We start from the raw sequence: 22,253 nt of genomic DNA, 5'->3' as shown, positions 1-22,253 counted from the left end.
TGTGGAATAAAACAAGTCTCTCGACTGGACATCGACTGCATCGTGCTTTATTGGATTTCGGCGTTTCATGCAGGGGAATTGAGGAAAAGCAATTCCATCCCATACCGGACACGAAGCGAGATATGTTCATCCAATGGGTTTCTCTCGCGCGATTATTACCAATAAAAAATTGGAAGTTTTAATTGGAAAATCAGAATTGGGATTAAATTTTGAATCTGTTCAAATATTAATTCGTCGTAAAATTAGAGATATTGCCCTGAACTAGAAGATTTATTGTGACATTTGAACCTTCTCTCTTATTTTCATAAGTAATTTTTTATATATTTTTTCTGTTATTTTTCCGTTCTGTTTTGCTTTTATTTCTCCCGATGCAAAAACAGTTATTATTCGACGAATTTGAGTGTAAATCGGACGGATTATTTCACTGACTGGGTTATTTAAATCACGAGTGTAACGAGTGGTTTATCATCCACGAGGTGGAATAAAGCGTCCGATTTACACTCAGACGAGTTGAATACAACATTTTATTCTTCGAATTAGACTCAATAAGGCTTAAACTTGCTTTAAATCTGTTAAAAATAATCTGACGTTTCGTATTGAGAAATGCCAAACAGTTGTCAAAACTTTCTTACACGGGAGAAAAACCGTAAATTTTGACAGTGTCGAAGAATAAAACTTTTTTACTTTCAAGTCATTCATTTCTAATCCACCTGTTCTATTCACTATTTATATTTTTAAGTAATTAGTTTCTTTTTTATGTCTACCTTTTTGCAGATTTATAAAGGTGTTGACTTCCTAACTTAAAATCAATTTATAGATTGCATAATCATATAGGTGACTTTTCGTACCGTATGTTTTCATGTTAGGTGAAACTTCTGAATGTGGAATTCTGGTATGTTAACCTCTGAATCTGTTTTGTAAATAAAATAGACGCGAATTATTTTATGACGCTCGATTTATCAGCAGTTCTATGTATTGCATTTCTTGAAAAAATGATGCTAAATTATTTGAATGAAAACTATTTTTTATGTAAATAATAACATGTGTATTGAAAGTAAAATTATCAAATTTTAAGTTTTTTTGTGGATAAAAAACATTTGTTACAAACGAAAAATTTCTTGTATTATTTTTTATTTGTTTCAATAATTTACGAGTATTGTGATTTGCTAGAAATTTTACGAAAACAATGTATGTGCTGTAATTTGTCAATCAACTTTTAGAAAATTATCAAATTTTAACATTTTTTTGTGGATAAAAAACATATTTGTTACAAACGAAAAATTTGTTGTATTATTTTTTATTTGTTTCAATAATTTACGAGTGTTGTGATTTGCTAAAAATTTTACGAAAACAATGTAAGTGCTGTAATTTGTCAATCAAGTTTTAGAAATCGGCATCTTCACAATATAATACGACAATTGAAGCAAAGGTTATAGGTCATGACCCTTTCCTATTAGTTGTATGTTAAATTGTCTACCACACGTAAAAAAAATGGGTGCGGTTTTCAATAATTAACAATCGTAAAGTTATTTGTATTTTACGGTTATTGAGCAATGAAGTTGTTTGGATTACCGAAGTTTCACTTTATTGTAATTTATTGAATACAATGATCCTTTACTGTTTGTGTTGTGTGGTCTGAAACAAGTGTCACTCATAAACTGGAACTTTCTAATTAAATTCCAAATTTTCACTTTGGCAATAAATCGAAAAATTAATTTTACCAAGTACATCTATCTACTATGCGCGTAAAACTTTGTATGTTAATTGTGCAACTTCAAATTGGAAGGATTTTTGTGCAATGGTAAAACGTAAACTGTGGTGGACACAGGCCAAATGTCCGATGTGTCGTCCGGTTGGCATAAGCAAGCTTGCAAGTGCATCGCATTCCATACCCTCCTGCCCTTCTCTTGTCGTCCAGTTCGCCAGAGATCACGCAATGCAGCTCGAAATGAAAATAATACTCATTTACAATATCCATTCTACCTGCCTTAGATTTCTTGCATGCAAAATAACAGTATTTTGAAGTCGAGCGATCGTCGGTCGTTTATTGATTGAAGGAGTTTCAGGGTCGAACGAAACATCTCGACAGTCATTATAGAGACCCACCGAAATCAGCAAATAGTTTTCCCCTACAGTTACAGCACCTGAACGAACGGATGTCTCTATGCTGAGGACGACTGACCTCCGACGGTATTATGACCCAAGATTACGTAAATGTTACTTGTCATATAATGAAAATCTAATTTCAAAAGAAAAATTTAGTTTTGTTCTTGGAGAAACGTGTTATATACCAGACTGGGTTTAAATAAAACAAGTTAATAACGGTTTAATTCTGTTATTATTGTCTTCATTATTTTATAATTGGACATTAGCCATTGTTATCAATTATGCTAATTAGATGGAAAAAAATCACACTGTATTACCGACGAGTAACAAGTTGTGTTTTGCCAATTAGTGCATTGAAAGTACCTATAATTATTATAAATTTTAATTTATTTAACCTTGAAGTATATTTTTAAAATTGTCACCAAGGTATCCTCTACATATGTTCGTAGATTACAGCGTAGTTGAAACTATTATAGCACAAGTTCCAGTATCTTCTACAATTACCATTCATAAACGCCTTATTATTCATAAATAAAATTTATCCTTCAATCCATACAATATTTTCTAAGGTTTAAAATGGTAGTAAAAACCATCTTTGTATAAGTGGGATATTTATGTTTATATCTATGTATAGTTGGAAAATAATGTAAATTTCTTGTTAAAACCTACAGAAATTGTCAATAGTTTTTTGCCATTTACATTTTTTGATGGTGAAAAATTTAGTTTGTTTAGAAATAGTACATTACAAGCGAGGTGGTAAATATGGCATTACCCCGAGTGTTTATGTATACGATTGAGAGATCGGATAAAGCACAAGGGGTAATGCCATTACCACCGAGGTTTGTATGCTATTTTATTCACAATCACATTATTTTCAATAAAAAATTTGAGTAAAATAAAATTGTAACAAAGTTAAGGTCTAAACGTGGTAGGCCATGCAAATGGCATTTGATTTTTGACATTTCAGAAATGTCAAAGTAAGTATTGAAATAATGTGTGAATCTGATTTAAAATTGTCGAACTGGAGCAGTGTACTCCCCCAGAAGTAAGAGAAACTGCTACAAAAGCAATTGAATACTAATTTAGCAAAATATTATGCGTAACTTGACAATTTGAAAGAAAAAATTCCCGGTATTTTCGTAATTTTAACGTTGGCAGTCCTGCATATTACCACCCAAGAGGAGTAACATTTATTACTCTTCATGAGAAATAATGACATGTTTCCAAACCTTAAAAAGGTTAGTAATCGGCATATTACATTAGTGATTGTGAATAAACAAATTAATATTTTAGAATTCATTATGATAATTTAAAAAGGGCAGTATATACAATACTTTCATGAAATATTTTCATATGGTATTCTTACAAAGAAAAAAATCAATTAAATTTACCTTGACAGTATGTAGGTAGCGGTTGTATTAATTAAAAAAAAAAATTGCAAATAAAACGACTATGAATAAGCACTTAACTATGGCGTATTATTATTCAATTACAATTAATAACAATGATGGGTAATGATCGGTAATATGTGCTACTGTGAAGAAAATTATGTTCCTTTATTCAATAGAAAGGTGTGTTCAATCCTTCTTTATGTCTTTATATTTATTGTCATTTTACTGTTTATTTGAAATGAGTTCCAATTTTTGAAAAATTGTCGAAAAGCTTTTGGTGATTTTGCGTGTAAACCGGTTTTGGCGTTGCCAGGGCGTCTTCAGATCTGAAACTACTAATAGATTATGACATGTAGAGTGTTTTTCATTATCAAGGTTGTAACCTTTATAAGTTTATAACAAATTTCAACTTGTCACCAAGAGGAGTATTAATCTGTATTAGAGCATTAGAAGCAAAGAAAACTATAATTATAAGTAAAGATTGCAAAATTTCAATCTTTATCAATATTGAATTTATGTTTTTTCTCCCAACAGGGAATAAAGATAAATAAGGAGCAGACTTCCAAAAAGCAGTTTATCCAAATTTGCATTATTGCAAGAGAGAGCAAAAACTGTCTTTCTTTTAAGAAATAATTTTAATGTTTTATACCAGTGTCAATATGTGTGAAAAAATATGTACAAATTGTACACTAATTTTACGGCTGGAGTACTAAGGCATTTTACAAAAAAACACAAATATGTCTTATGACAGAATTCAGTTTGATTGCCAAAGGGGGACCTAATGCTATTTAAAGGTCAAAAAACTTTATTTTGGTATTTATACAGGTGCACCAGAAATCGCGCCCCAGAGAAAAATTTCAAGTAAGATAAGATACCAGAAACATGAAAAAAATGTTAAAAAAATTCTATCTGTCAAAAAAATTTGACATTTATTTTTTGACCTTTGACTGTTTTTTATGTCTATTTAATGACACTGATGATCTTTTATATGTTTTTTTTATAATTATTTAGTAAAGGTACAAAAATTTTGCCAATAAAATCCACAAATAACGTTAAACAGAGTTACGATTTAGGATACCTCTTCCTTATTTCCTCTTCTAATAGACTGGAAAAAAAAACTTGAAAAATTATTTTTTCAACAGAAATAAATAGAGTCAAAGTGCAAAATTTAAACTCTCATAACTTCGAAATATTTATAGATAGAATTTTTATACTAAATAATTATAAAAAAAAAACATATACAAGATCATCAGTATCATTAAATAGACATAAAAAAATGTCAAATATCAAAAAATAAATCTTAATTTTTTTTACAGAATTTTTTAAACATTTTTTTCATGTTTCTGGTATCTTATCTTACTTTTTCTTTGGGGCGCGAGTTCTGGTGCACCCTGTATGTAGTTGTTTGATATAAAATATGTATCTAACTAATACTCTATGTTTTCAATAAGTCAAAAAAAGTTGAATAATTTTTCAGTACCTACCTGCTAAGAAAAGAAAAAAATACAATCATTGGTATAGAAATTTAAATTCACAAAACTTGTTGTACTTACTTTACCTCGTTCATGTATCTTTTCATAATTTCAAAAATTCAGTATAAATTAAACAAAAAATCACTGGAAAGAGGAATAAAGAATGTTTGGAATGATTTTCTTATTACTATACTGACTTTCTGAATTAAAACTTTTTGCAAATTTATTTTTCCACAATGAAGTAAATTTTTGGTTGACGAATTAAATGAATATTTTCATTATTTTTTCATACAGGTACAAAGAGTTCACTATCCTTTTGCTTTGATAATAATTAATTTAAAATTGTCAATTCCTTGTCTCTTCAAACAACAGAGCGTGAAAATTTAACCATTTGTTAATGTAACAGGAACTAAACATTTTAATTTTAACGGTAACTTGAACAGTTAATAATGGATACAGCTTTTCATTGTGTAGAACACTTTTTTATCAAAATCGACTATGCATATTGACTTTCTTGTTTAACTTAACGTTACTTTTGCCAAGTATCGAGAAAGCAGTTGTAAAATAATTTCTCCGACTTTTCGTATTTTCTTGAACACTCCTGTTTCCCTACATTTGTACTTCTTTTACTGCTTTTAATTCTAAGTAAAAGTAAGAGTCGCCGACGATAAAAATCTATATATTTTCAGTGTCGTCGTTTCAGCTGACGTAAAAACCAGTTTCTTGACACAATGGCACATTTGAATAAAAATGCATCTTTAAACTTTTGCATAACAAAACGAAATGTTAAAAAATAACGTGATTGCTGATCAAATTTATTGTTTCCTTTGTTAACGTCACGTGTATAGACAGACTTCGTAATTAACTGTTTATTGTTGAGTTAGTCTATTGTTGACCTAAATTTATTCATGTATAAAGTGTCTTCCATGTATAATATAAATATGTATAAAAAAACAGATTTTTAAATATAGATAAACAGGGTGGAAGTCGTCCTTTAAAAAAAGTCATTGGGTTGGATGCGTAGTCCCTATGATTAACTGCCTGATTATTATTACAAGAGCTTCAGTTTTTTTTTTAATTGTGTGGAAGTGATCGATTGGCTGGTTCATTTGTAAACTTCTCCCTTGAACTACTAATATTCGCGTTTTCTTGGCTGTGGTGGCATATAGAGCGCAAGGTTCACGGCGCAAATTACAAACACATCGGGTAGAGCAGAAGAAGGGCGCTGTTTATTGTAGTTTACGACAGAGCGGCGTGTGACGATCTCAGTTTACAGATTACAACAGTGCACCTGCATTGCGAGCTCATAAACTCCTCTGCGCTGTTGCCAACTGTAACACAGACCAGATAAAAGTATATACATACGATACGACGTCCGTTTCGACCCCGGCCCTGCCTCTCTCTCTCCCACATGAACAACGCCATCGTTTCGTCGCGGAAATAGTGAACACTACTCGTGTGTTCTTGTCAATGCTTATTTGAACATCGTCGGAATACGAAATTCGAAATTGTATGCTTTTCGGAGAATAGAAAAAAGCTGATTTGCTCGGATTGTAAATTGGAAGAAGAGTGAAGGAAAATACAATGAGATTCGTTGAATTGTAACAATTTTATATACTAAATAGAAATGACTTTTTGCGTTTCTGTCACGTATACACGTTATTATCCTCCACCATTAACGTTGTTCTGCATACCAGTAAAGTTGTCTCTATAACTTCAAAGTTAACTCCAAGTTAAAATTAATGACTGGTCTCAGTGGCCCATTGTGCAGGGTGAGTGGCTATTTCTGCATACGTGCTGGTGTCTGACATTCCCGATTGTCGCCCAAGATTAAAACTTTTTTATGATTGCAAAAGTTCTTTTTTTTTTTCGAGTTTTAACTGATTTAAGAAATTCACATAACAATTGCAAACACTGAGGAGGAAGGACAAGTTTTACGTAAATTAGTGCTTGCGTTAGTTTTCATGAATCTAATGTTGTTTGTGTAGTTGTGTAATTTTCTTCGAACGCAAAATCGATTTAAAAGTACGTTTTCTACTTACAATTTCATATCAAATTTCACCTTTATTAAACCAATAAAGTTTGATAAACTTTCTGTTCTGTCAGTGAAACGTACAGAATGTATTTTACATTCATGTAAATGAGAAATTAAAAACAACACAAAATTATTTGAAACAGAATTTTTATTAAAAACCGATCTAATTAAAATTCATTTACCAAAAGCGCTCAATAGAAAATTTCAATCAGATTTGTTGGGGGCGAGAGGAGTTAATAAAGAGCATAATGGCATCCGGTGCACTGACCATTGACACTGGACTTTCCTACAGAAGGTCCAATTTTATTATTATTTGTTTAAAAGGGACATGTTTTTCTGTAGTGGTACTGGATAGAACTAAATAGCTATTTGCTGTATTAGAGCGGTAACAACATTTTTATGGCCGCACCAATACTTTACAGGTCGAGCCGTAAGGCGAGATCTGTATGTTTGGCAAAATTTTTAGGATACTGCAACGATCACTTTCAAATTTAACAAAAATTCATGAAAACAAAAATTTAACTAGTGTTTACGTAGTTACCAGCGAGTAGTAGACTATTACCGGCCTAGACTGGTAAATTTTATCTACCGGACCTATTTGTAACTATGTTGTTACCAATTCAGTATCCTAAAAAAGCTTTTATAAGTATTTAAATATATTTTTTATTTAAAATAATATTGGATTTTGTTGTTAGCATTATTTAAGCCAGATCTTCTTATCCAAATGCAAGAAGTTTACATGTTAAACGGTTTAAGAAGTGAAAAATAAAATTATGAAATACAGATCGAAGTTGCTTCGAAATTGTTTTTTAGCTATGTAGTGTTGCACGTATGATCTTTACATTCTTACTTTTCTCAAATTATTTTATGTTTTTAATAAATATAGTTATGAATACTAGATGATGTAGTATAAAATAATTGATGAAACACAAAAATTAAAAAATGTTTGGTATTTGTGTCAATACGTAGAAGGGTAATGCAATAAGACAATAACATCTAAAACTTACAAGACTATTTGTGATTAAATAATAGAGAAGAAAGATCTTATTTTTTAATAGAAAATACATATTTTGTTCCTTGAGTAATTTTGTTTCATTCTGTAAAAATACAGGTGTCCGGAAAGTCGCGCATCTCCGTGACACTGTATCATCGGGCGGTGCCCTAGACAACAAGAAAATTGTTTGAAAAAATCTATCTATAAAAATTTCGAAGTTATGAGAGTTTAAATTTTGCATTTTGATTCTATTTATTTCTGTTAGAAAAATAATTTTCCAAGTTTTTTTGCTACAGGCTATTAGAAGAGGAAGCCTATTCTAAATTGTAACTCTGTTTAAATGTTATTTGTGGCTTTTATTAGCAACATTTTTCTACCTTTACGAAATAATTATAAAAAAAAAACATATACAAAATCATCAGTATCATTAAATAGACATAAAAAAATATCAAATGTCAAATTTTTTTGAAAGATAGAAATTTTTAAACATTTTTTCAGTACTCTGGGGGACACCCGATTACTCCCTTTTAAGGACGTGCGCGACTTTCCGGACATGTATTTTCTGAAGCTATTTGCCATTACAGATACTTTGTTTAATTATCATGTGATGAAAGTGTCTTTCCCTTTGCTTTCGGCTTGTAGAAAATATTCAGAATTAATGAGTAAAAAACGACTTTCATTAGTTGCTGATCGATCTAAATAAGGCTTACTGCAAATAGCAAAAAATGTAGGTACATGTAAATGGGTCAATTCATTATGATTTTATTTTAACAACCGGTGCAATAGGTTTTTACCAGAGTTGCTACTTGTGGTGAAATCTTTTTCCTAGTCTTCCTCCTTGGAAGCTATTCATTTCTCAACAAGATTTAAAGTCATCAGCAAATTTCTGTTTATTAGCCAAGAAAACCATTCTTGACAGATTCCTAAATAACAGTAAAAATGAATGTAAACTAATTTTTGGATGGACAAAAAATCGAATTGGTTGCCATTTTCTTCATATACTTACATATTTAGTTACCTTTTATTGCAGTGAAATCTCAAATTTGACCTAATGTTGAATGTGTTTTTTTAGCATGAGTAGGAGGTATAAATCGTTATCTTTCAGCAAAAAGTTGCACATGTCGCGTACTTTGGTATATCTCATCATTTTGCAATCCGTTCTACATCGAAACAATAAACATTTTTAGTGAAAGCATATATTTTTTATTGCAGCAGCAGAAATTCTTGAAACGATCGGCGGAAGAGCACGATCCGGGAGGGTCAGCTGACAACTTCGAGCCACCGGTGAAACTCCAGTGCACAACTCAGCAGCACGGTTCTCATCAGAACGAAGGTTTGACGAAATTTTCCGTCGAAATCGTCCAACAGCTCGAATTCACGACGTCGGCAGCCAATTCCCAGCCTCAGCAGATCTCCACCAACGTGACGGTGAAGGCACACACCAACGCCTCGGTGAAGAGCGACGTCTCATCCCCAAAGTCGAACCCATCGACGCCGGCGTCCAATCTCCAGCAAAAATCCAACATCGGTCTCGATGTCGGCACTTTGGTTGAGTGCGTGAAACAAGAACCCGATAACGATTTTGCCGATTTGGACCAATGTGCCGCAGCGTTAGAGAAGGATGCGGCCGCCAACGGTGGCACCGGCTTTGGTGGCTTCTCCGACCTCATCGGAGAAGACACCAACGACGAAATCATCACCTCTGACGCGTTCAACGATCTCATCTCAGATATTAGCAACTATCCCGAGTTAATGAAAGACTTTGATTTCGAAGATAAATCCGAGGTTAACGCGAGTGTTAACGGTTTGAAAGTGGAAGACATTAAAGATCTGCAACAACCGGTGGCAGATAACGCGAAATCCACGCATAGTCCTTTAGTATCCAATCAAAATAATTATTCCCCAGTCTTCGAAAATCAAGGAGGCATCAACAAAACGCGGATGCCTTCTTATTCCAACATTGATTTCTGCAAGACTGAACTTAGTCCGGCCGCACAAACCCTCAAACAAATGGCCGAACAACACCAACATAAGAATCAAATGGGGATGACTTTTAACCCCAATACCAGAGCGCCGAATTCCAGGTCACCTTACCCCGATTTCCAGTTTCAAGGTGACTACGGAAGTCCCAATTCAAACCCCAACTTCCATAAAAACAGTCCGAACTTCTCACAACCCGACATGATCAAACAGGAGATGATCTTCCAAGGGAACGATTTTGACATGAAACGAAAGGGAGCAGGAATTTACAAACAGCAACAATATTCTCCTTATAGCAGTCCCAGTGCGAGTAGTCATGGCAGTCCAGGTTATTTACCGAGAAGTAGTACTGGATCGACGAGTGGTGGCGCTTTCGGTGGCGGTACTCCCCCGAGACCGCCTTCCGGACCCGGAGGCAACAATTCTGGAACCACCTTACAGATAAATCAAGCGCAGCAACTCCATATAAGTCAGCAGAATCACGGACACGCTATTCAGGTAAACTAATTTTTATGTTACGTTGGCGGAAATGTAAAAACGTTAAATTATAAAGTTTTGTCTTTCTCCGGTCAGTGATGGGAAGTCACTTGACGCGCCCTGTGTTGTTGACCCTCGTGCAAATGACAACCGGATCAATATTTAATCAACAAGCGACACACTGATTGGCTTATGTTATTATGTATTAGGGATATACGCTCTTTATGTTGATTATAGCCATCCATTGTATTTCAAGTGTGTTCTTCATTTATATACATTAATATGTATCACGTTGCAATAATTGACACATGCTTGATGCTATCCTTGGTTTTGTTAAGGTAGAACTATAGCGTTGACAATAGAACAATCGCCTTGCAAACTTTACGCAAAATTATCGTATGAAACGAATTATGTAAATGTCTCATGATTATATCTGTCTTAATTTTTGACTAAAATAGGGCAAAGAGATACATTGAACATTTTATACAAACCCTGAGAGACGGAGAATGAGAACTTGTATATCAGCCATTAACGTTTAACGAAACCTTAGCAAAATGATTTAGTTTTAAAGAATTAGCAACGTTTTTATAGGAATAGTATAGTTTTTAACGTTCTTTATTTTTATTTATTTAGTTTTTTTCTGATTGTTCCACATAAAGTCGTATCACTTATCTTCAGTTTTATGGTTGTACTCAGATCACTGTTTTAATTGATCAGTAATAAAAAAGGTAAAAACAGGTTGTAAAAGCAATTCTTAGACAAGGGATCGCCAAAAAATATGGACATATTTGGGAATTTGGTACATAGTTGATTAAAAGTATTGAAGTGCTATCATGTGAAATATTTTTTCAAATTTCTTCTCTCAATTTTTTTTGATGATATAAAGTTGTTTGGAAAAGATCTAATATGTACATTGTTTTCTTAAAAAGGTGTCAAAACGTTTTCCATTTACTTCCTGACAATAATGAGTACGTTGAACTAAATTTTGTAAACTTTCAATCAAAATAGAAGCAATTATTTGTGTAATTAATGTTCAGCTGTAAGCAGACTTTTTCGTTGCCCTCTGTTTATAACAGAGTTATGGGACACCTCTATATGGGTTACCACAAATAGAAGTTACATCTGAGTCTTGATTAATTTGATAATAGTTTTTTTTATAAATAAAAATAGTTTGTACAGAAACAATTAAAATTTATCATTACAGCCAATTATTGTTGGCTGTATTTTTTCATTTATTAATATAAAAATGATGTTTCGTTGATTGATCGTTGTAATTATCCTCATTTCTAAGAGAAAAAAATTATTGCAGTGAAATGCAATTTTTACTAATTGCAGTTAATGAACATTTCTTATTTGACTTGTCATTATTTTCATTAGTATCAGCTAATCAATCTGTCAGTTTATATAAGACTGGACTTTAAAAAATAGAAATTTTACTATCATATCATCAAATCTTATTATTATTTATAATTTATTACATAGTTGAATATTGTACGTTTTCCTTTAATTAAAAATTAAAAGGTTAAATATTTTTTCTAACAATAGATACTCATTCTTATGTTTGTATGGTAATAATTAACAGTTCTGTTGTTTTATTTTAGCAAATAGCAAAATGCGTTTTTTTCTTAATCAAATATTTTGACAAAAAGTCAATTCATATCATTTATGAACACGTAGAAACTCTAAAATAAGATTGTTTTTGTCGTGGGTGTAGAAAACAGTTAACAATATCTATTAGCTACATCGTTTCCATCTTCTTTGATACGTCTAAAATTGTTTTTGTCTTTTAATTTGCATTTATATATTTTCCATATTCAGACACAAAATTAATAAGAAATAAGTGTTGCAAACCAACCAGACAAATGCACAAGAGCAATTTAATTAAATGACGATTTAATTATATTGGGCTTCGAGTAAAAAAAGTATTTATTCTATTTTCTTGGGTATTAAATTAGGGATTATCAACAGGTCCCCATTTTCCTACCGTTTATTAACCATAAAACAACTGTAAAATACGAGTAGTTTAATGACCATCAGGTTTGACTGACATTGATTAATATAAACACGCTAGTGATACATTCTTCTACATTTGATTGTAAAAATCATTTGACATTTAGTTAATGGAAACATGTGTGTAATTTAAAAATTTCTGTTACTTTTATTACTCGAATCATTTACAAGGAACTCTTTGTTCTTCGAAAAAGTTAAATTTAGTGGCTGCGAAACAAATGTAATTTCACAGAGTTACGCTTTAGTTTTGTCGTTTGGTACGAAACGACTAACCATTTATTTAATTTTTGAACAAGAATATTAAAACAATTATCTACAGTGTGTACTCTTGTAAAAGATAAAAGATTTTCGATTCAAATTTTAATTTTGTGTGGTTTAGCCTTCTTGGTTAAAGTCTAATTTTTAACATAATTTTAGTTTTGAAAAATTAAGTATGTCTTGGAAATTTTCAAAAAATAATTTTTTTTATTGAGTAAAATGCCTTTTTTGTGGCAAATATGAGAAAAAGTTATTAAGAAAAGTTGTTGGCCGATGATTTAGAAATTTGGTACAGGGGCCTAAATGTTGATTCTAAATAATTTTTCTTAATAACTTTTCGTCGTATTTGCCTCATAAAAGGTACTTTACTCTGGAGAAAAATAGTTTTTAAAAAATAATCCAAGTCATACTTGATTTTTTAAAACTAAAATTATAAAATAAAATAATAAAAACATGAAAATCTTTTACAAGAGTCGTTTCACCTATCCGGGGGCACACTATATAAAATATAGGTAATTAAAAAAATGACAGGTTTTGCAAATTGCAGATATAAATAACTAGTAATAAATTTCCGGCTCATTTTCTATTCTCGCACACTTCACTTGCATCTAATGAAGGAAGTGTATATCCAACCGACCATCCATACCAGTCGTTTTCGTCCCTCGAGACGTCCGTCCGGCCTGCCCTCGTATTGATTGTGCGCAGCGGCCACAAGTCACCAAGCTCGTCACTTGGCCGCTCTTGTGGCACCTCTACCTTTCAAGAAGATTGGACTTACCCTTTTATCAATTTGCATAAACATGCAAATGACTGTAAAAATAGATTGAAGAAAACAGTTCTATTTTTGGAAAAATGTACGAAAAGATAAGAATCAACCTAATAAAGGAAAATAATGACCCTGCAAACAATAACAATTCAACAAGTTTGTTACATGTGAGACGACGATATTTCCGCTTCCACCCTCGCAAATAACAACTTTTGAGGCAGTCACGTACGAAGGGCATCTCATATCGTGTGCAATAAGAACAAGGCCGAAAGGAAAAGACTAACCTAAATAGCACGACTGGGTGTTGATCAAATTCAGGGCCGAGTGTAATAGATAAATTGGTTTTACTGCATACACTGAGATTTAATTGCCGCACATGCAGTGGCGGGGTTGAACATGAGCTATATTTTCAAAATATCGTTTAAAATGTTGAAAAAATTTTCGTAAATTCGTCGCTGATATCAGTTTTTAATTATTCACGAAGTTTGGTTTAGGATTGTCAAGAGTGTTAAGGCATAGTTTTTCCTCAGTGCAACGGTCACGTTCTGCGAGATCATTGCTCTAGCTGAGGCGTACGCTCCAGGGTCTCTTGTTGCACCTTGTTGCAGGTTGCACATTCATACATAACACTACTAAAACTTGCATATATGCCGACTAATCGTTTACAGGTTCTTGATCTTAATTCTTTGCATCACTGCGTCGTATACCAGTACAGGTAATTACCGCGTGCTTTCAACAACCACTATCTAATTAAATCTTAAAAAAAAAAACCTTCAGGGATATCTATTCAAACAAGATTTTCCAAAATGTGAAAACAGATGAACTTACTTAACTGCCACATAAATCAAGGCAAATCCAGTTGTAATAGCAAGTCTTAAATCAGTATCTGTAAATCACCAATAGGACTATCACTCACAAACTATATGTGTCCGAAAGGTCTCCTGAATGATAACAGCTATCTATACGAAGACGAGGATTTGTCAAATAAGATAAGTGGCTTTGTTCCGTAGCATATTGAACGATTTATCAGCGGAGATCCCATTTGCAGTTTGCATTCTGGGGGACTAAAGATTTTCAACTGTTGGGGGAAAATAAAATTTCAACCACTTGTGTTGGTACATAATTGGACGTAATTTTTTACTATATAATTTTGTTTTTAAGTTTTGCATTTATTTATTTTTTAAATATCTCCTTATGAATTTTTTTTTCGACAAAGACAAGGATTTTAGAGTTTACTCTACACATCTAAATAGAAATTTAACTTAAAACGACCACATTTCTGAGACTTTTTTTTTATCAAAAAATGCTTGTTTTTCAAACTTTATGTATGTCGTAGGCTAATTGGAAATTCAGTCGTTTTATAAAACGCCTAGTCATTTTGAAAACGACCGGGCAAATGAATTGTAAATGAATGAATAAATGCAAGGTTTTTACAATATCACGGAAAATTTTAGGCGAATTATAAAAAGCCTAATAAGTTTTCGTCTTATTATGAAGTGTATGGTTAATTTTTACCAAGTGAATAAAAAGTATGGAATCAACTAAGTACTTTACGAAAAAAATAATTGGTGTAGCGTAAAGTAAAATTAAAATGTAACCATTTATCAAGAATAACATTTTTCGAAATTTCTTTTAGTTTTCGAGTTCTGGAAAAAAAAATTTATTCAATGGCAACCCACCATGGTAATTTTTTTAATTAAAGATTATGACCTGAAAACTAAAAGAAATTTCGAAAAATTTTATTTTTGATAAATGGTCACATTTTAATTGCACTTAACGTTACACTAATTATTTTTTTCGTAAAGTACTTAGTTTACGAAAAAAACGCTTGGTTCCATACTTTTTATTCACTTGGTAAAAATTAACCATGCACTTTATAATAAGACGAAGACTTATTAGGCTTTTTATAATTCGTCTAAAATTTTCCGTGTTATTGTAAAAACCTTGCATTTATTCATTCATTTACAATTTGCCTGGTTGTTCACAAAACAAAGCTGGGTCACAGATTAACTTTAAAAAGTTCAGTGTAAACTACCTCTTATTGACAGACATTTGATAATTAACCTTTTTTTGTTGTTAAAATTGTTAATTAAACAATTTGTCTGTCTTAGGAAATTTATTAATTGAACTAAGTGTAATTAAATCATCGCTTTGATCTGCTGCCTACTCGTGGTTATGCCACAAATCAAAATTTTTGAAAATAAATAAGTCAAAATGACATAAACATGACAAGAGTAAAAAATGAAGTTACATATTGAAAATGACAATACTGTCCCAAATTTTAATACCGCAACTGTACGATGAAATTGTTAAGAAAATTTATTTGTTTTTTTTTTCCTTGAAATATGTCTTTTTTATATTGATTAAAAACGTTTAACATTTGACTTTGTTTTTTTTTAATAGATTATCTAACTACAATAGAAATTGGTATCTTATAAAATAATATTTTTCAGTCTTTTACAAAACGACTGAATGTAACCAGTGATTTTCTAAATGGAGAATATTTAAAAACATTTTACAATAAGACGAAAACTTATTAGGCTTTTTATAATACGCCTAAAATTTTCCGTCATATTGTAAAAACCCTGCATTTATTCATTCATTTACAATTTGCCCAGTCGTTTTCAAAATGAATAGGCGTTTTATAAAACGACTGAATTTACAATTAGCCTACGACATGTAAGGTAACTTAGCCAAATAAGGCCCACTTAATTTTTACGATTTTTTATATATTTTTTGAAATATGCAAAGGTTTGGATTTATTATCGAAATTATAATTTGGATTTTTGTTTAAAAATGTGTACCACAAAAATGCCTGTTTTGTTAATATTTCTACATGTTTTTAACATAAATATAAAATATTACAAAGGGCCTTTTTTGGAACCTCCTAGCCACAAATATCGACATTAGATAAACATCGACATTAGATAAGGACCATATTTAAAATTTGAGATAGGATTTTTCATTAATCATATTAACAGTAGGAAAAAATCTTTAATAAACAAACAAAAAACAACATAAAAAATACAAAAAAAGTAAAGAAACTTCAAAACAATTAATATGTAACTAGAAATATTTAATTTTAACATCCAACAGGATGACGCATCAGTTTCTCCACAATTTAGACAAAAAATTAACGGTGGGCAATTTTAAGCACCGGACCTTATTGGAATTAGGTACTTTATAACAAAATTGATTTGTTGTTTATAAGGAAAAAACTCAAAAGCTAGCATCGACAATAGAATTCTTGCAATAAACTACAAAGCGTATACAAAATTCGTGTTTTTTTTCAAAAGCGAGTAACGCACACGTAGCGGTACTCCTAATAATTAGATTCCACGAAGAGATCCCATCTGCAAGAAGAGTTTTATAAAAGAGTCCAAGTCCGGTTTGGTCAGCTAAACTCGGTTTATCAACATCGCATCCACAAAAGTAAAAATTCTTGACCATCAGAAGTCATCCTCTTTCCGCATATTTGCTGTTTTACCGTCAGAATCAGCAGCAATATAATTACGTAGGCGAGTCTCTTCTCTGGACTTGTGTGCATTTTGCGCAGTGCAGTTTCTATTACAGTTTGCAGTGGCTAACGGTCCTATCACTTATTTGAATGAGGAAGTGGCGCACTTTTCCCACGAGTAGCAAGTGCGCTCCTCGCTCATGGTCTCTCTTGTAAATCACGCATTAGACTCTTATATGGATGAACACAAAAGATGGATTAAAACAAGGTATTGTGTTCGATGAACTCGTTCTTCCCGTCTTTATTAAACGTGAAACTGGAGCAAACATGGGTGATGTAAGGTAATGGAAGGTGGTAGTGGCGTAACGAAATTTCATGTTACATTATCTATTCTTTTAACTACGGGGTATTCGATTGATGTAATGCTAAAAAGTGTTAAACTCGAGGCTAAACTTGACACAGTCCATAGTTCGAAAAGAAGTGGAGGGAATTTCGATTACGTGACTGTGATTATCTGGCAGGGTATAATTTTAATTAGCTACTAATAACTAATTAAAAGTGTTTTATTTCATTAATTAATAATTAAATATTAATAATGGAGTGTCTACAGCTTTCCTTTAGAAATGTTTGAAACATTTTCTAAATATTTCTGTCATCTTATTAATACAAAAAAATTTGATATTTTTTGATCTTTTATTCTGTTAATAATTAGGATTAGAAGGGGGACTAAATTTTGCTACGTGTAACGGCTGTGCATACTCCCAATATCAATTAAAGTTCTGTTTGCAAATTTGTAATTCCATTATTGTCGTAATTTATAACGAACATAACTTGCGTTAATTAACTTAACTTGTTTGAAATATTAAATATAAGCAAACAAAAAGTTTCAACTAAGGCAGAAAACTTTGTTAAAAATTTAAGACGTTGCTAGACGTTTAATTTTTTGTATTTAGTGACACTGGTAGTACCATTATTTATTCTCAAAACATTGAGAATGATTTCATTTTTACCTGAAGGTGCTATAAATAAACACATCAATAATGTAATTTTAGAATTACATTGATTTAAATAACTTTAAATAAAAATACTGAAGAAACAGTTCCTTTAATATTACGCGGTGAACGGTGACCCATTTCAAATGGTACGAAATCTAGGTTATGGGCAAAACAGCGCTTGACTCTTGCAAATCAATTGTTTTTAAATTGGAGTGTAACAAAATGAAAAAAAGCACAATTCACGAAAAAAAATTTCATCAACTAGAAAATTGGTGCAGACGCTTTTTCAGAAAGAATAATGATCATAATTGGTATTTGTGTAAACATCGATATTGTTATTAATAAATATTATGTCACTTTAATGTCTTATCGTTTCGTTTAATTATAGTTAATTATTGTTGTTTTCCTGTTAACATAAATAAAAATTTGTGATGCCAGAAACTGTTAAAACTGAAGAAAGAAGGAAGTCAAACGTGAACTAAAAAGAGTTTGACTTTTACAAAAATAAGTTCTTCAAGTCGGAAACAGTTTCCCGTTTACGTAAACAGAAATAAATCGGCCTAATCTGGCACTTTTGAAAGCTGAAAAATCTTATAATGAGTGGGTGTGATTATTAGGTCAAGAAAATAATGACCTCCTGGACGGTTTTCAGCAACACGAGTTCACATAGAGGCACGCTCCAACTTAGCAAGTCGCGAGCACAGACGCGAATTCTGATCCTTCTATCAACTTTTTCCTTCATCACGTCATTTTCCTCGTCTTTTTCTCTCACATCAACGAGCCGAGTGATGCGTAAACGTGATGAAACGTCTACGGAAGACGACGTGACGTTGTCAGTTCGTTAACACAGAAGACGACTTCCTGCATGATGAGTTCATTTTATAATTTATGCCCGTATTAGATTGTGCTATACGGAATTTTCGTGTTTAATTTATGAAAACGTCGACTAGAACCGTTAGATTTTGAAATTAATTTTCTCGTTTTTCAGTTTTACTGATCGCTTAGAGTGTGCACGAGATTAATAATAGACAAATTTTTGCCTATAATTGCAGCGTTATGCAAGGAGTTTCGAATTCTTATTGAGAAACTTTGCATTGTTACCGTTTCCGAGCCATGGTTATGAAAACTGCAAGCTTGAATGTCAAAGTTATATCACTTAACGACTTTAGAAATTTCTATTCTATCTACATTCAAACGACAATAATAATCATAGGCCAATCAACGTAAATTTGTCAAAAATTTTAAAGTGAATCATAAAAATTACATAAAGATACGATGGACGTTATGTTTTACTTGATAAATAACTAGATATATTTAAAATTCCTGCAAAATGCAAACTAAAAAATACATTTGCGTTTTACATAATCTGTTTTGTGTACGATTTTATTAAAAAACATTAATTATTTTAATAAGGAATAACGTAAACATAATGTTATCTTTGGAATCTTGGCATATTTTTACTGCTAACTAAAGAATTTTTTTATCTATTTTCAGTTTAAGCTTACTGTTACAATTGGTATTATAGACAGACAATTTTAATTCACTGAAAAATTTTTGATTAAATTAATCAGTTTGCTACTCTATTTTACAAGAATGTCTGTAAAATTGTGTTACAAATTAAATTCTTGTCGGGTTTTAGTGATTTTATTTAAAATTCTTGGTCCGTTTTTCGCATAAACTTTTGATATTTTTAAGGCTTGGTCGCGTGATTCATTTTCCATCTATTTTACGCTTTTAATCTAATTGGGAAAGTTACCATTTTTCTTATTTGTGATTCATTATAATTGCTTATTTAATGTGTAAATGTCATATTAGGTGTCGGCTGGTCAACACCTTCATTTAAGCGGCGACTTGAAAGGCAATGTGTCCATCGCGACACAACAAGGAATGCACTTTAATCAACATACTACAAATGGTGCCTCGTCTCAATCTCAGAACGGACAAAACGTTCCTCAACAAAACCCACTTTCATCAAACCAACAACAGAACCAACAAATGCACACCAATAGCAATCAACAACAACAACACCAAAATCCGACGATGGGCAGTCCCATGATGTCCAACAACCAACAAATGCCGAATTCGCAACAAGGATCAATGGGTGGTATGCAAAGTATGATGGGAGGTCCTGGAATGCATCATCCTGGAACGATGGGTGGGAACGGGAACTTATCAGGACAGATGCCGGACGGTTATTCCATGTCACAAAGCCAGACCATTAACTTTACCCAACAAACCTTAAGGCAACGTGCCAATGGACCCAATGGTAAGAAAATCACCAATATTGTGATAAAATTACACAGGGTTGTTTTACAGTCGTATCAAATAATATGGGACCAAATGGGCCAATGGGACCAGGACCTATGGGAGGTCAAGGCGGAATGGGACCACGCTTAATGAATTCTCAACTCGAGCAACAGAAACTTCTCCAACAACAGCAAATGATGCGAGCGCAACAAGCCGCATTGCAACAACATATGGTTAGGCCACCACCACCGGATTACAAGAGTAGTGCAGGAATGATGCAGGGAGTGCAACCCAGATTTGCAGGAGCGCCTCCTAATATCCGGAGGATGCCACAACAGCCTATGCCACCTTCGGGTCCAATGATTCGTCCACACAACATGTATGTGATGCAGCAGCACCAACAGCAACAGCACATGATTTCGAGAAATATGTACCCGCGACAGCAAGGACCGCTCAGCGGAATGGATGCTATGCAACATGGGAATACCGAGTGGCGACATCTGCTGATGCAACAGCAGAATACTAATTTTAATCCACAGATGAGGCCAAATATGCAACAAGGTGATTTTCGTGTCTTGGGTAACTTGTGTTTTAATTTATTATTTTTGCTTAGGTTTTAACATGAACGCCGGAAATATGCAGCTTTCGGCACAGCACCAGCAAATCAGAAGTCAGCAAAGTATGGGTCAGGCCCAAGTGATGGGTCAGAGTGGTAGTCCCATGTCACAAATGAATAACATGAATCAGATGTTGAATCACATGCAACAGCAACAGAGTATGATGCAGCAGCAGCAGCAACAACAACAACAACAGAATTCTCAGGTATTTTGGAGACTTATTTTTCGTAATTTGAGATAATGATTGTTTTTTAGATGTCCATATCAAGTATCCATATGCAACAAACCCAGTCAATGACAGTGACCAATCAGACACTCCAGCAGAACATGAACAATCAACTTGTAAATAATTCATCAAGCAACCAAAATAATTCATTAAATAATTTCAATTCTCAATCCACGGACTTTATCGGTCTCGAATTTTTAGAAAATCTTCCAACAACGGATTCAACAGCATTTACTGATCAGGAGTTGTTAAGCTCATTTGACAGTGACTCTGGCTTTAATTTAGATTTTTAGTAGAATTTTATATAATTTTTGTTAATATTTTTTATATATATATTTTTGTACATATTTATATTAACTGTGGTTTCTGTTGGTATTACTTTATATTTGTAAGTTTTTAAATTTTTTTGGTTACAATATTTGAAATTTGTTTTTTGATATGCAATTTACAAGATATATAAATCCGAATGACAATATACCTATCAAATATCTACAGTTTGTATTAAATTACACTGCCATGAAGCAGAATATATGATTATAAAAAATGGAGCTGTGAGAAAGTGGAGTGAAATTTTGTAGTTATCAGCTGCAAAAACAGAATTTTACATTTATACAGTTTAGAAAAGTGTACACACAACAATTTAAATTGAATCTCATCTGTCATATCATGACTTGTATACATATTGATAAGTATTTATATCGTGTTATATTTTACTCCTGAAACCGTAGGAATTTGACGTACAGTACGTAATATTTACGATCGTAAAAAGCTAACTAAGAAAATCGTAAATATTGCATGTGGCGGTAACTAGTTTATTAATAAATAAATATAATTAGAGAAAAAACAGTGTTATGCTGAACAGTCTTTAAAATCCTGTAATCCATTAGTAAATGTTCGAACATCCGTTACTTTGCAGCTTATTTGGTAATTTTGTGGTGTATCGTTAAGTCGGAATATGTCTAAAATTTGTTATTTCACATTTTTGTAATGTTGTAAATTCCTAGCGGTAGCTGTTTTGCGATTCGCCACGAGATTATCAAATAACTAACCAAAGTCGATGTTATTAGTGAAATAATTAAGTAATGTTACTGGCTTAAATATAAGATTTGTTTTTTCAACTTTTCAGTTATAGAAAAATAAATGAGTTGATAAAATATTGTCACATGCAAAAACTATTTTTTTATTCATGTTTGATATTTAAGCCACAAATTGAGAACAATTG

General features: G+C 32.2%; 1 protein-coding gene across 1 annotated transcript in view; it reads left to right on the top strand.

Annotated features, from left to right (window-relative positions):
- Positions 1-21,521, top strand: part of LOC123007500 (neurogenic protein mastermind-like) — a 29,163-nt gene extending 7,642 nt beyond the window's left edge. The window contains exons 3-7 of the mRNA XM_044402834.1: positions 9,211-10,476; positions 19,757-20,207; positions 20,258-20,749; positions 20,802-21,010; positions 21,061-21,521. Of these exons, the coding sequence (XP_044258769.1) occupies positions 9,211-10,476; positions 19,757-20,207; positions 20,258-20,749; positions 20,802-21,010; positions 21,061-21,324 (2,682 nt within the window). The 3' untranslated portion in view covers positions 21,325-21,521. The remainder of the gene's footprint in view (positions 1-9,210; positions 10,477-19,756; positions 20,208-20,257; positions 20,750-20,801; positions 21,011-21,060) is intronic.
- The last annotated feature ends 732 nt before the right edge of the window (positions 21,522-22,253 follow it).

The sequence above is a fragment of the Tribolium madens genome, unplaced genomic scaffold, assembly GCF_015345945.1.
Source record: "Tribolium madens isolate multiple individuals breed KSU strain unplaced genomic scaffold, Tmad_KSU_1.1 Scaffold_3;HRSCAF=73;Tcas5.2_LG2, whole genome shotgun sequence".
Taxonomy (NCBI): domain Eukaryota; kingdom Metazoa; phylum Arthropoda; class Insecta; order Coleoptera; family Tenebrionidae; genus Tribolium; species Tribolium madens.
Note: the sequence above shows the minus strand (reverse complement) of the source record. Positions and strands in the feature narration are given on the sequence as shown.